Consider the following 14,255-nt stretch of genomic DNA (forward strand, 5'->3'; position numbering starts at 1 on the left):
AAGTGCTACTACGAAGATGGTCAACATGGCTGTTTGTCATATGTTTGAAGAGATACGTTATGAGCTCAATGGTGTAGAAATCAACAGATGTAAGCATGTGGGTATCATCAACGTTATGAAAGGATACGCTTCTCTGAGTCCGGGACAGCAAAATATTCTGGACAATGCTGGTTGGATTGTTAATGAAGATGACAACAAGCTTACTGATAATTGCGGTTACTTTAATGTCTTAGGACCGCTCAGTTTCATTCTTGGATTTGCTGAAGATTATCAACAAATTATCATGAATGCTAAGCATGAATTAATACTGATCAGATCAAATACTGATCAAAATGCTTATGTTGTTACCATTGAAAATGAAAATATTACAATTACGATTCAAATAATTGAGTTGATTGTACCGTATATAACAATGTCTGACAAGCAAAAAATCGAGGTGTTGAATTACATAACCTCTGCTACCAACAAGCACATTTGGGTAATCAAAACAACCAATCAGCTCAAGAAACCTAATTTTGTCATCCTTGGATTCCAAACAGCAAGAAAGAATCAATCGAATCAAAACGCAAGCGAGTTTGATCACTGCAGCATGAGAGACATGAAGCTGTTCTTGAACTCTCACAGTTATCCATATAGAAATTTGAACAACATTTTGCATAATCAGTATGCCTTGATGTATGATATGTACACACATTTTCAAAGTGCTTACTATGGAAAAGAAGCTTAATCGCTATAGGGTAAGAAAAATTTTCTGAATAAAGCACCTTTGAATATAATTGACTGCTTCAAGCAGAACGAGTCAATCAAGTCTGGGCCTGTGGATATACGTCTGGAGTTTGAATCATCAGCACAGTTTCCAAATCAAACTGCTGCTTACTGTTTAATAATTCACGACCGAATAGTGGAATACAATCCGATTAGCAGCACTAAAAGAAAACTTACTTAATGGTACAGTTTGATCCCAAGCCCACCATGCATTTCATGTAGGTGTGGGACTTTGCATCCAGACAAGCGAGGAAAGGTCCATGGGAGCAAGCAGCAAGCGACAGAGAACGATTCCGCCGACGAATACAAGAATTAAATAAAACGATTGATCCTCTGCTAATCAATAAACTTATTGTAATTACAAATAGTAAATAAAGAAAAACTTTTTTGCAATTTTGTGTTTTCAATTATAAACCTTGCTGTAATAAGTATGAAAATATATAAGATAAATATAAACATAGCCTAAAAATCATAAGTTAAATGGCGGGAAAGCATAAACATAACCTGAAATCATAAGTTAAATGGCGGGAAAGCATAAACAAAACCTAAAAATCATAAGTTAAATAGCAGTGAAAGTTATAACCTATAAAACCTGAGATGACATCATCAACTACATAGTAGAACGAGACTCAGACCTGTTGGATGACGCCATCTACTACACAGTTCAAAATAAATCTACTGCGTAGTTTGGATAACCAATTAAATTATTAATTAACCAAGAAAAAATAATTGACCAATAAGATTATCGAGTGGTGGGGGTAAAATCCAGAGATCGGGTTATATTAGGCTGAGTTAGCTTTGAGAGTCATCATTCAGTCACTCCTCGGTGTCGAGAACAGTAAAAATAGAGTTCATTCTGGACATTCAAGGATTTAGAGGACCTGATAATCGCTTTATTGTCAAGGAGTTGGCCTCAATAACAGTTCAACATGATATTGATACCACTGGCACACAAAAAAAAAGTGGAATGTACTTTGGACCGAACCTACCTACCGACATGTTTTTCGACTTGCTGAATCCGAATTTCAAGTCTGTTTGGTCCGGTCACCCTCCAGTTTTGAGTAACATGCAAAAAATCTCAAAAAAAGGAGAAAACTTGAAAAAAACTGCAGTCAGAGCAATGAAAAAATTTTTGCGGACCCGAATCACGTATGATTTTGGTGTATTTCAAATAACTGAATCTAAATCAAAAAGTCCATTGGCCCCGTGAGCTGTCCAAATTAAAAAAAAAAAAAAAAACGAAAAATCCAAAAAAATGGCAATAAATCACGAAAAGTTGAAGTTTTTGAAATAGAAATTTTTTTAGACCCAGGTTGAGTATGATTTTTATGTATTTTATTTCGTTGAGTTTGAATCTGAAGTTTTCTTGCCCCGTTAACATTTTAAAATTAAAAAAAAGCTCAAAAAATCGAGAAAATTACAATCAAAAATATGAAAAAGAAAAATCTATAAAACATGGTTAAATACTTTTCTTATATTTTTTCACGCATTAAATACAAGTTAAAAATCTGAAAATACAAACAATTGGAATATCTATAAAAAATGACCTATAAATATAATAAAGAGAACGATTTTTTCGAATTTCAAACTGTTCTACGTTGATATCGAACTCTTTTGTTCTCAAACGATCTACGCAGTGGATTTTTCTTCCGTTTGTTATTATCTCTTAGTGTATCCCTTTTAAGTGTCCAGCAAAAATCTGTCATCATATTAATATTCGCATTTTCTTGATATCTAGTCTCCATTTCACTTTTGTCTTGATGGAATCGTTCTCCCTGTTCTTCACTGTAGTCTCTAAGATTTTCAGGAAACTGATCAATGTGGGAATCCATGAAGTGTAGTTTGGAGTTCATTAAGCAACCTAAATTTCTGAAATTTGTCACCAATTTTTCTACTAATCTCCTGTAGTTTTCGCTTTTTTATTTTCTAATAAAGGGATATTTTGAAAATCCCAAGTGTTGACCTAAAAGAAGCGTTGCAACTTTCAGGTCACAAATTTTCCATTGATGTTTGGAATATTTTATCAAGCGACTGCAGTTTTTCAGTAGTGGGAAACTTGGCTACTGGAAATTATACCATTACAAGAAGAGAGATACGCCAAGAGATAATAACAAACGGAAGAAAAATCCACTGCGTAGATCGTTTGAGAACAAAAGAGTTCGATACCAACGAAGAACAGTTTGAAATTCGAAAAAATTGTTCTCTTTATTATATTTATGCGTCTTTTTTTATAGATATTACAATTGTTGATATTTTCAGATTTTTATCTTGTATTTCATGAGTGAAAAAATATAACAAAAGTATTTAACCATGTTTTATAGATTTTTCTTTTTCATATTTTTGATTGTAATTTTCTCGATTTTTTGAGCTTTTTTTTAATTTTAAAATGTTAACGGGGCAAGAAAACTTCAGATTCAAACTCAACGAAATAAAATACATAAAAATCATACTCAACCTGGGTCTAAAAAAATTTCTATTTCAAAAACTTCAATTTTTCGTGATTTATTGCCATTTTTTTGGATTTTTCGTTTTTTTTTAATTTGGACGGCTCACGGGGCCAATGAACTTTTTGATTCAGATTCAGTTATTTGAAATACACCAAAATCATACGTGATCCGGGTCCACAATAATTTTTTCATAGCTGTGACTGCAGGTTTTTTCAAGTTTTGTCCTTTTTTTGAGATTTTTTGCATATTACTCAAAACTGGAGGGTGACCGGACCAAACAGACTTGAAATTCGGATTCAACAGGTCGAAAAATATGTCGGTAGGTAAGTTCGGTCCAAAGTACATTCCACTTTTTTTTTGTGTGCTGGTGTAATCTTGAAGAGTTATTATACACACTATTTCAACCACCATACCGCTAGAAAGTACTACCCGCTAAGTATCAACGTCTGAATACCTGGCTGATCCGAAATTATCATGGAATAGGGTGGAACACTGGAACAACATCATATTACAAGCTCAAAGAAGTTCTTAATTATTTTACTTATAATAAAACAATTATTTATGTAAAAGTTGCCGAGAAAAAGTTATGGATACAAAAGTTAATTGATTGTACAAATAAAATTGTAATCGATCTTGATAATTTCAAATGTCCATCTTTAAAAAGTATGAAAATATGTAACAATCATTTTTGTATTGATTATGATCGTGTATATTAATTTCAGAATTTTTATATTAAGATCGTTCTCCTATTATTATTTACATCAAGAGTAGACTTAATAAATTCAAATTTATTATATTTGCCTCCATGATAACGCATAAATAAGTGGTTTGATTCCGATAAATCATTTAACATCTCCATGACACCATCGCCCTTCAACAATACTGATGCTCGAGCCGGTAAATAAATGGCGAATCCATCTTCGATATTTGCAACAATCCTCAATCCATACTGCGTTGCGACTTGTTTTAACCCTTTGATTTTGTACTCCCGATTAAACTCTAACTCATTCATTTTCTTAACAGGTAACATTTCTACCAAACGATTAACCTCATTCAACTTGGCGAGATCCATGTTTGAAAGCTGTAAAATATCATTAATTCAAAATTAATTAGTTGATTAATTCAAAATTAATAAGTTGATTGATTCAAAATTAATTAGTTAATTAATAAGATGATTAATAATTAATTAATGAATACTTACATCAGTTAAATCAATGAAACATCATTTGACTCGAACCATTGCGAGTTACAGGCTTCGATTGAATTATAAAAATCCACGTAGATCAAAAATTTGGGCAATCTCTGATAATATTGCACGTTTGGTATATGGTTGAGTGGAACACGGTAGTGAATGCTTGAACGAGAAGTGATTCTTGTGTGAGGACCAGTACATCTCAAAATTTTGGTACTGACTTCTGGATCCTCGATTATGTATTGTTTAACTGCTTTCGCACAGTTGAGTTGACGTAGTTTGCGATGATTGCTTGCCTATTTAGCGAGTAGAAAGCCGCTCGCCGTGCAGAGACCCTGAGTATCGTCAGCAACCGCTTGGAGTGATTGGAGGTTGTCTGCACCGCCGAAAATGTCATCTATATAGCGGCCTTTTGTGAGTGGTGTGATTGCTAACGGGAACCGATGTCCCTCATCTTATACGAGTTGTAGTAGCGCTCGAACAGCAAGGTATGGAGTTGATTTCGTGCCATATTTGACTGTGGTGAGCCTAAATGGAACGATATTGCCTTGCTTGTCGAACCAGAGTATTTGTTGAAGGTCTTGGTCATCTTCGTGAACTTTTATCTGTTGGTACATCTGGGTAATATTCGTAATAAAGATGAAACGATGTTGTCGTAAAGTGATCAATACATCAAAGATGTTGACTTGTAATTTCGGATTGGTGTGCCATAATGTAAATTATCTTATCATTAAATATTTATTTGCTGGATCGGGATGTTGGAAAGAAAGTTATTTATCACTTTCTTCGTGTTTTCTTCGTTTATTTTATAAAATATCACAGTTACTTTATGAACACATAAAACTCTGACAAACTATTAACAATATGTATTAATTTTAAGTTTAATTATTTAAGTAGTACGACTACCACTTCGGTGTGCTTTAACGTTGTCCAGCGGTGGTAGATTCCTCGTAGCTGCAGCTGGGCCGGTTATTGGATCAGGAACAGACGATTCAATTGAAGATAGTAACTTGTAATTTTGGCCCCGTGTGCATGATGTCGTTGAGTGAGAATCCTGAACTAATTGGTTTGGAGCCATTGAAGACCACACGGATCTTGCATTTGTTGTTGCCTTCCTTTAGTACACCATGGTGAGGCAGGAAGTATTGAGCTGCTGATGATTTCGTTGCTGCAGGTTGCATGTGCTTGAGGTTTAAATATTCCTCTATAAAATCAATGTAGAGTGTCTTGAGTCTAGGATCATGGTCGAGACGACGCATGTGATATTGTAAGCAGTGTCGTGCTACTGTGTACGAATTTCCTAGCTGACTTGGAGATGATATAAGTGGTAATCTGACAATGTATCTGCCAGAGCTGTCTCGTGTATGAGTATTCTTGAAGTGGGCCTCACAGGCTTCTTCATCAGGTGATAGTGAGCGTGAATGGTTGGACATGACTTCTTCTTGAAACCAGAATCTGGTTAATAGATCCTGCAGATCCTGATCATGGTGATTGGAGACAGCATGATTAGTCCTAGGTGGCTGTTTGTGTTGAGCCTGGACTGGACCGAGGATGATCCATCCAAATATTGTATTATTTGCGAGCAATCCGGGTACTTCGCATCTGATAATTCCTCCAGTGATGACTTGACCATAATAGTTTGCTCCAATGATGACATCGATTGGGCCTGGAGTCGCAAAGCACGGATGTGGGCCTGCAATGTGAATGACTGATCTGAATGATGTGACTTTAAGGTGATAGTCACACATCCTTTCGTATGGCCAGCCGTTGATGAGCCGATTCCTAAAATGATTATGTTTGATCGTGTGCGAGATAAATTTAGAAATTTGACCAATGAATCTGAAACAAAGAAGATTTCAGAACCGGAAGCTAGTAATATGCGGATTGGATGAGTATTTAACTTGGTCACGACGTTGACTTGGCACGTCGCGAGTAATGTTGCAGCATGTGAAGCTGGAGCACAACCAGTTGATGAGTCTGGAACTGATGAATGATGAACTGGATCTATTACATCTTGAGTACGTTGATCTCGACGTTGGGCAATAACGTTGAGGGAGTATGATGATTCTGGAGCTTGATGACTGCTGCACGGAAGCACTGCATCTTATTGCTTCGGAGCAGTGGTGCTGGAAGTTGGAGCTGGAATAGTCGGTAATCCCGGGTGAATCATGGAATGATGATCAGCATGATAGACCTTGCATCTGAATCGTGATTTGCAAGTCTCGAGTCGGTGATGTCCAAGACAGTTTGGGTACAATCTGGCGTTGATCACTGCTTGGATTCGTTCTTGTAGCGTCATTTTGGAGAATTGGTCGCATCTGACCACGCAATGATCCCCTTTGCAGAGGTCGCATGAATACTGAGCCACTAGTGTTTTTGTTTGGTCTGCTTATTGAGCAATAAGAGAGCTGATTGCTTCATGAGTCTGGTCAATAATTGAGTAGAGTTGCTTGGCCGATTTTGATGTTAAAGTTGGTAGGTTAAGCAGCTTGTTCAACTGAGCTGAGATGAGTAGTCGAGGGACATCATATCTCTTGCGTATTGCAGACCATGCAGTTGCAAAATTTTCATTACACATTGGTGTGCTGGCAATTCATTTGGCTGCTTGACCTGAGAGATAGGTCTTGAGATAGTGTAGACGCTCAATGTCCTGTAGACCTTCACAGTTGATTACTACAGACGTGAACATGTCTCTGAATTCTAGCCACTTGGCATAATCACCAGAGCAGTGAGTGATAGTGGCGGTCGCGAGACACTGTGTTGAAGACGCGGTACCATTGGCAGAACGGGAGCAGGTGAAGCTGGGACATCAAGCTGGTAGATGAAAGGGGCCATGATCCTGCGAGCTCCTCGGTATGATCTGTACGCTACCTCGAAGGTGCCGTCCTTGATGTATGAGTGTTGAAGAAACTCCTCAGTAGCATTAACCGACAGGTAATCATGAATGAGCGAAAACTGTTGCCATTCTTGTGTGAGAATCTCCAATCGAGCCTTGAGTGACGACAGGCCTTCAGCAGCGGTGAGTGATGATGCAACGGCTTCAGTGTCGGAGATGAGCTTCAATCTTGACAGTTCTCCACTGACCTTGAGCTCAAGTTCACAAGCCTTTGTGGAGCGTTTGTGTCCGCGATTCTGGGGATCTTGCGGGTTCGCAGTTGATCCTTTGAAGTTTCTCCATCAGTGACTTCAGAGTCGCTGATGTCACCACAGGTTTTGCCAGGGGGTATCTTGAGTTCGGTTTCCGGTTGACTTAGTTCGATAACCGGCATCCCTGAGTGGCTTGGAACTTCCTTCTCGGAAGTATCCTCTGGAGGAGTAGTTGACGGGTCCTTGTTGTCAACCATGATCGTTGAATCTGTAATTATTTATTTAATTAGAATTTGAACACAACAGCGCGATAGATTTAGAGTCTGTGATTATTTTACGCGATTTCCAATACTCGATCTGGCTCGAGGGACCATAATGTTCATTATCTTATCATTAAATAGTTATTTGCTCGATCGGGATGTTTGAAGGAATTTATTTATCACTTTATTCGTGTTTTTTCGTGTATTTATAAAATATCACAGTTAACTAAATGAACACATGAAACTCTTACAAACTATTAACAATATGTATTAATTGTAAGTTTAATCATTTAAGTAGTGAACACGAGTATTTGTAGTATTGAGCAAGATCACGTCAACTGGACCCCCCATTTACCACTTGATCATAAAAATTTAATCTATATATATTTTTTATTAGTAGTTATGATGGAAAATTGATCCCCCAAACGATTTTTCAAAATTTTGATTTTAACAATTTTTTTTTTTTAAATAAAAATTTGAAGCACTTTTAATAAAAAAATGGATTAAACATCAACCGCAAGAGATAAATTTGTGAAATTTTCAGGATCCATGGTCAAATGTCTATATTTTACGAATGTATTTACGACTTAAGATTATTTATTTATTTTCGTATTGTTAATTAACTTTAAAGTTAACAAATGAAAATTTAACTAACTTCTCGGGCAGAAAATGCAGTTTTTTTTATCAGTCACATGTTTTACCTATTTAAGTTTAAAATTCTGGAAGAAAATTTCACTGCTCACCATTAGTTTAAACAAAATTAATTTATTTATGACAGCGTGCCAGGCGCCGAGCGCTGTGGAATTGCCGCGATGCCGAGCGTCTTGAACTACATTAACGCTTTTATAACATTACAAAATATTATTATAAAACAAATTTTTTATGATTTATCTTGTAATTTATTATAATTATTATTAATAAAATTTAATTTTTTTAACAATGTTATAAGGAATGTAATCAAAATTACTTCTTATTTTTACCAAACAGCGGAAATGAAAAAAAAAATAATCAATTTTAAATTTTAAAAACTGTTTCGGTCTATGTGTATTTTCTTTCAGGTAATTTAGTAAATTATTATTTTTAAATTTACTAGTCAACACTTGTTGATAAAATTTTGAAAAATCGTTTGGGGGATCAATTTTCCATGAGGGGTCCAGTTGACGTGATCTTGCTCTTTATTATAAGTATAAATTAAGTCATATCATTGAATCATAATTATTATGACGAGTTATTAATACGCGTGGCATGATATACCAGCCATTTATTTTGAAATTGTTCTGAGCGTTGACAATTATTTGAATAACAATATTAAATTATTGCATCCGATTAATTAAGTTAGACGAGTTGGTTAATATATTATCACATTCAATTAATAATAATGACGCTACAATAATTATTTCGAACGATGAAAAATGATGAGCATGAAGAGAGGTTTGAACGCGAACTGAACCAAAATCTGCAGTCACACGAGCAAGAAGAAAGCTCATTAAAAGATTAAGTGAGTACCTGGTGATCTCAGCCAGGTATGACATAGAATTTAAGTGATTGCTAAATAGTTAAAAGATGAGTCATATCTACTGACGATATTAGTGAGTTATGAATTAATCTCGTATGACTGGAGAATAATGTTTGGTTATAATGATCAAATTTTACATTGCGGTTACTGGCATGAAAATTGTCATGGGTGAAATTAATAATTTATGAAGATTCGATAAATGTGTTACGAAAAAGTAATTATTGAACTATATGAGAAAAGAGTACCTGTATTTCCAATGATGTTGGATTTCCTTGAAAAAAGTCTTCGAGTAACTGAATTTTACACAAGCACGTGTTGTTCTCTACCGCATGTAAGATAATTGTGGCGGTTGGCGCGCAGCCAGCTGTTGATGTCGAGTTGACCGGCAGAGTGCGCGTCAATCTCTGCACCTCTGGTAGAAATCGAGTGGGAACGTACCAAATGTTCTGGCACGAACATTTGGTAATTACGCAACACTTACACTTGATAGTAAGAGATGAACTTTTGCTATACTCATATTTCAATAAAACTTGTAGTCGGCAAGAACTCGTACTTCGCTGGAGACGTGTACATCGTTTTTGTAAAGTTCACTCTCAACGAGCTGTTTACATACGAAGAAAGTACTGCGCAGTTACCCCCACTCCTCTACCTCAAAAACGGTTTGATGACGTCATGTACTGCACAGTATAAAAATTCTAGAACGGAATGAATCATCTACTGCGCAGTTACCCGCACTCCTCTACCTAAAAACCGGTTTGATGACGTCATCTACTACGCAGTTACGCGACCTTAAACAGGTTCAAAAACCTGTTTTGTGATAGAAAAAATCTCGATAGATGGCGTTTCTTCTCGCATGTACTCCTCATACATGCAGTTTGAATATATTAATCTACTCAGAACATAATCATTGAAATGCACCTGTGATCTAAGCAACGATAGTTGACGCTGAGATCACAGGTGCATTTTTTAACAAAATGACGGAAATCAGATTCAAAATGGCGGCCACCAGATGGCAGATAGTGGCCACTAGATAGCAGATAGCAGCCGAGAGATGGCTGATTTCAGATTCAGATAGGAGATTCACGATCCAAAATGGCGGATAGCAGGCACCATATGGTGGATCACAGCCACCAGATGACGGATTCAAAATGGCGGATTCACAATTCTGGGAAAATGGCGAATAGTAGAATTTAAAAACGGCGGATAGTAAGATTTAAAAATGGCGAAAAAATTCACCACCAGCGCCACCTGTGAAAAACCTCCACCATATTCACAAAATGTCAGTAAAACAGGGCGCCATATCTACGGACCATACTTAGTACGGATACGAACCCACAAATCTGTTTTATCGAATGGGATTGCATTCCCCTGTTTAACTACTTATTAGGGTGTGCCAAAATGTAACTCCTGTGAGAAATCTTTTAAAATTAAAATTTTGAGTTCCGCTTTTAAGAGGGGCTGCGTTTCGGCGTTTCCTGAGATATTTTGGGGTGAGACGATAAATTTAATTTTCATAGAATTTTTCAACAGAAGCTTAGTTTGGGCACTTCCACTGAAAATTCAAAATTTCGTAGAAGTGTCCGATTGAATCTCCTGTTAAAAATTCTTTGAAAATCAAATAAATCCTCTCACCCGAATATATATATATATATATATATATATATATATGTAGCGACTATGTCCTACAATATAAATTACCCATTCTGCCGACACTCGGCGCCCGAAACATTTGTAATCGTCGTTTATCTATTTAGACAATTTTCGTAAATGATAGACAATCAATAGCTAGCTACTACCGATATTGCCACGTGCAAAGATTAGAGCTCAAAATATAATCAACGCTTTTCTTTTATAACACATTAAATTATAATAAATAATCAATAGTTATTTCTACGTAGTGAATTAAATCATTTATACAACAACAATAATTCCTACATTGGTGACCCCGACGTGAGTTTTCCTTTTGTTGTTGAGGAAAGCGTCGAGTTTACTTGAAATTAACTATTTTAGTTTGTTTCAACCACGTCTATTTTTATGTGTGTTGCGAAAGTCGACGAATTCGACGTTAGTGCATAACTTATCACAGCTAGTGCATTGCTGAGCACCCTGGACGTTGTGCTGCATTAGTTATCCCGAGGCACACCTGAGTGCAAATCGGAAAGTGATAAGTGAGTGGCGCGAAGCCTATTACGTCGTGACCTTGAAGCAGCAACAGCATTGTTAATCCATCATTGCCGCCAAAACTCAAGTACTGCCGCATTCCAGACACGTGACGTCAATATAGACGAAAGTTAATCCTCGAAAGAATTCAACAACAGCAAAAATTTAAGTATTGTTCCTTTTCTTTCGTGATTATTCTTTTATTTATACCTTTCTTTTATTTAGATAAATAAATATTCACGATGTCGCACGACGAGACGGAAGATACGAAGCCGTTTTTCGTCAATTCACTAAAGGCGCCTCCCTTCAACCTGAAGCGAGCAAAAATCTGGTTTGCGCAATTGGAAGGGCAGTTTTCCATACATGGCATCGTACAAGAGCGAGATAAATTCAACGATGCTATTTCGCTGATTGACTCCGAGTCCGCACAGGAAGTTGAGGCGATAATCACTAATCCGCCAATACACACACCGTTTAGTGAGCTCAAAGGAGCGCTAATTAAGTATTTCTCAGCGTCGGAATCAACAAAACTGCGCCAGCTTCTAGACGGCGAAGCGATAGGTGATCCTCCCCTTCACAATTCCTCCGACACCTGAAATCTTTAGCTCTAACAGTCGACGAAGCCGTCATCAGGACTACATGGATGTCAAACCTGCCAATAAAGACTCAAGAGCTACTCTCAGTGTCTCCAGATACGACGTCCACCGACGACTTGGCCAAAACGGCTGATAAAATTCATGAAATGTTCCTCGTGAATCAAAATACCGTCGCAACAGCCTCTACGTCTTCGAACCCTCAGATTTCGGCTCTTGAGAGACAGATCTCTGAGCTAACAAAATGCGTCGCCGCTCTAGCGAATCAGAACCGACCCAGAGGGCGTTCGAAGTCACGTAACCGCCAAAACAGAGCTCAGTCCAATGGACGAGGGAAATTGAAGGATGGCATCTGTTATTACCACGCAAAATTTGGTAATAAATCCTACAAGTGCACTGCCGGATGCAAGTTTGCGGGTAACGCAAAGGGGAGTCCTTAGTGACGGGAAGCGACTCGCTGACAACTTCGCACCGCCTATTCGTCACAGATCTAGTCACCAAGACACAATATCTCGTGGATTCTGGCTCAGATCTCTCTATTTATCCACACCAGGGGTTGAAGTGCAAACCGACGCCCGTCGGTTATCAATTACGAGCAGCCAATGGCTCTCTCATCGAAACTTACGGCATTATCACACTCTCGCTCAACCTAGGACTTCGTCACGAATTTACGTGGAGATTCATCATCGCTGACGTCACGAAACCAATCATCGGCGCCAACTTTTTACGTCACTTTGACTTGCTAGTCGACCTGAAAAACAAGAAACTTCGTGATGGATCTACTGGTCTCCAAATAAACGTTAATTCGGTTCTGTAACAGTTGAACCGCGGACATTTCAACCGCGACAGTTCAACCGCGACATTTCAACCGACGACTTTTCAACCGAAGGACAATTCAACCGAAGGATACTTCAACCGAATGACAATTCAACCGCAAGACAATTCAACCGATGACAGTTTAACTGCAGTTTTCTTGATAAATTGATCACAAAATCCATGATAATAGGGCACAAAAATCATTTTTTTATTTTTGAAATAATGCAAAAAAAAACTTAATAATTATGATGATGATGATTATTATTATTATTTTTATTATTATTATTATTATTATTATTATTATTTGTTATTAATTGCTCAGGGGGGTTTTCCCCGGAGTCCGACTCTCCGAGGGCCCAGCCTGAGCGCCATCCATTACTGCTGCACCACTCCGCACAACAAGGCGGTTAGTGAGTGCAGCAGGCCAAATTCATTTGCCTAAGTAGATGCAGGGATCCCAAAATGACAGCCTTTTGCATCCGCACTGCTAGAGACACGGCTGCTGAACTGCAAACCGGTATCTTCGCAAGTGAAGACACAAAAGACTGTTTCATCCCTCCAAGGACGCCGACAACCAAAACGACGAGCTTGACACGGTAACCTGGGTAGAGTTTGCCAATTTCAAACAGGAGATCCTGATATATCTGGTGTTTGTGCTCTTCTTTGGCCGAGATATTGTATTCGGCTGGGGCCGAAAACTCAATGACATAAATGTCACGAGTAGCCTTGTCAAAGAGCACAATATCAGGTTTGTTGTGGTCAATCCGCCGGGTTGTTGCGAATGGTATGTTCCAATAAATTTTGGAACTGTCATTCTCAACAACCTGCGGAATATCTCCTGGCAGATAAGGCAGCACTGGTGTATCATCGATACCGCAGCTATATCTGAGATGATAATAGAGTACTCGCAGGGCAGCATTGTGACGCTGTATGTAGGCACCTCTTGCCAGCACAGGACATGCCGATAAAAGGTGCATCAGCGTCTCCGGATGTTGTTTACACGTCCGACAGGACGTGTCCGGAAGCTGCGCCTGGAGCACCTTGCTACGGTATTCGAGAGTGTTGATAACACCATCTTGGCAGGCAAATATAAACCCTTCGGTCTCGGACATCAGGCCAGCTGACTTCAAGAAGGAGAATGTCAGCTGGGTGGACAAGCCATGGTCACGGACGTGTTTGAAATACACGCTGTGCATGGACTTGTCCATGTGTTCACCGAGGAGTTTTTTTTCCTCGGCTGTCCTGACGACGCTCTTGAACTCCTTTTTCGGGAGTTCAATGAGAGCGTTTATTTCTCCGAGACCTAAGGTATTTGCCGCGAAGATTGCTGCCTTATACAAGAACGACCCCTTCCGCGCATTTTCATGACTATGAACAAATTGCATCAAGAAGTCGTCCTCGTCTGCTGTGAAATTGGCA

General features: G+C 38.1%; 1 protein-coding gene across 1 annotated transcript; it reads right to left on the reverse strand.

Annotated features, from left to right (window-relative positions):
* Window positions 1-3,795: 3,795 nt before the first annotated feature.
* On the reverse strand, window positions 3,796-10,028 carry LOC141525779 (uncharacterized). The gene is made up of 3 exons (XM_074240403.1): window positions 9,513-10,028; window positions 4,414-7,759; window positions 3,796-4,293 (listed from the first exon to the last, which is right to left on the reverse strand). Exon 2 carries the CDS (start codon window positions 6,150-6,152, stop codon window positions 5,397-5,399), a length of 756 nt encoding a protein of 251 aa, XP_074096504.1. The 5' UTR covers window positions 6,153-7,759; window positions 9,513-10,028; the 3' UTR covers window positions 3,796-4,293; window positions 4,414-5,396.
* Window positions 10,029-14,255: the final 4,227 nt, after the last annotated feature.

Source organism: Cotesia typhae, unplaced genomic scaffold, assembly GCF_013202065.1.
Source record: "Cotesia typhae breed Kobodo isofemale line unplaced genomic scaffold, CoteBio_Ctyphae contig_27, whole genome shotgun sequence".
Taxonomy (NCBI): Eukaryota; Metazoa; Arthropoda; class Insecta; order Hymenoptera; family Braconidae; genus Cotesia; species Cotesia typhae.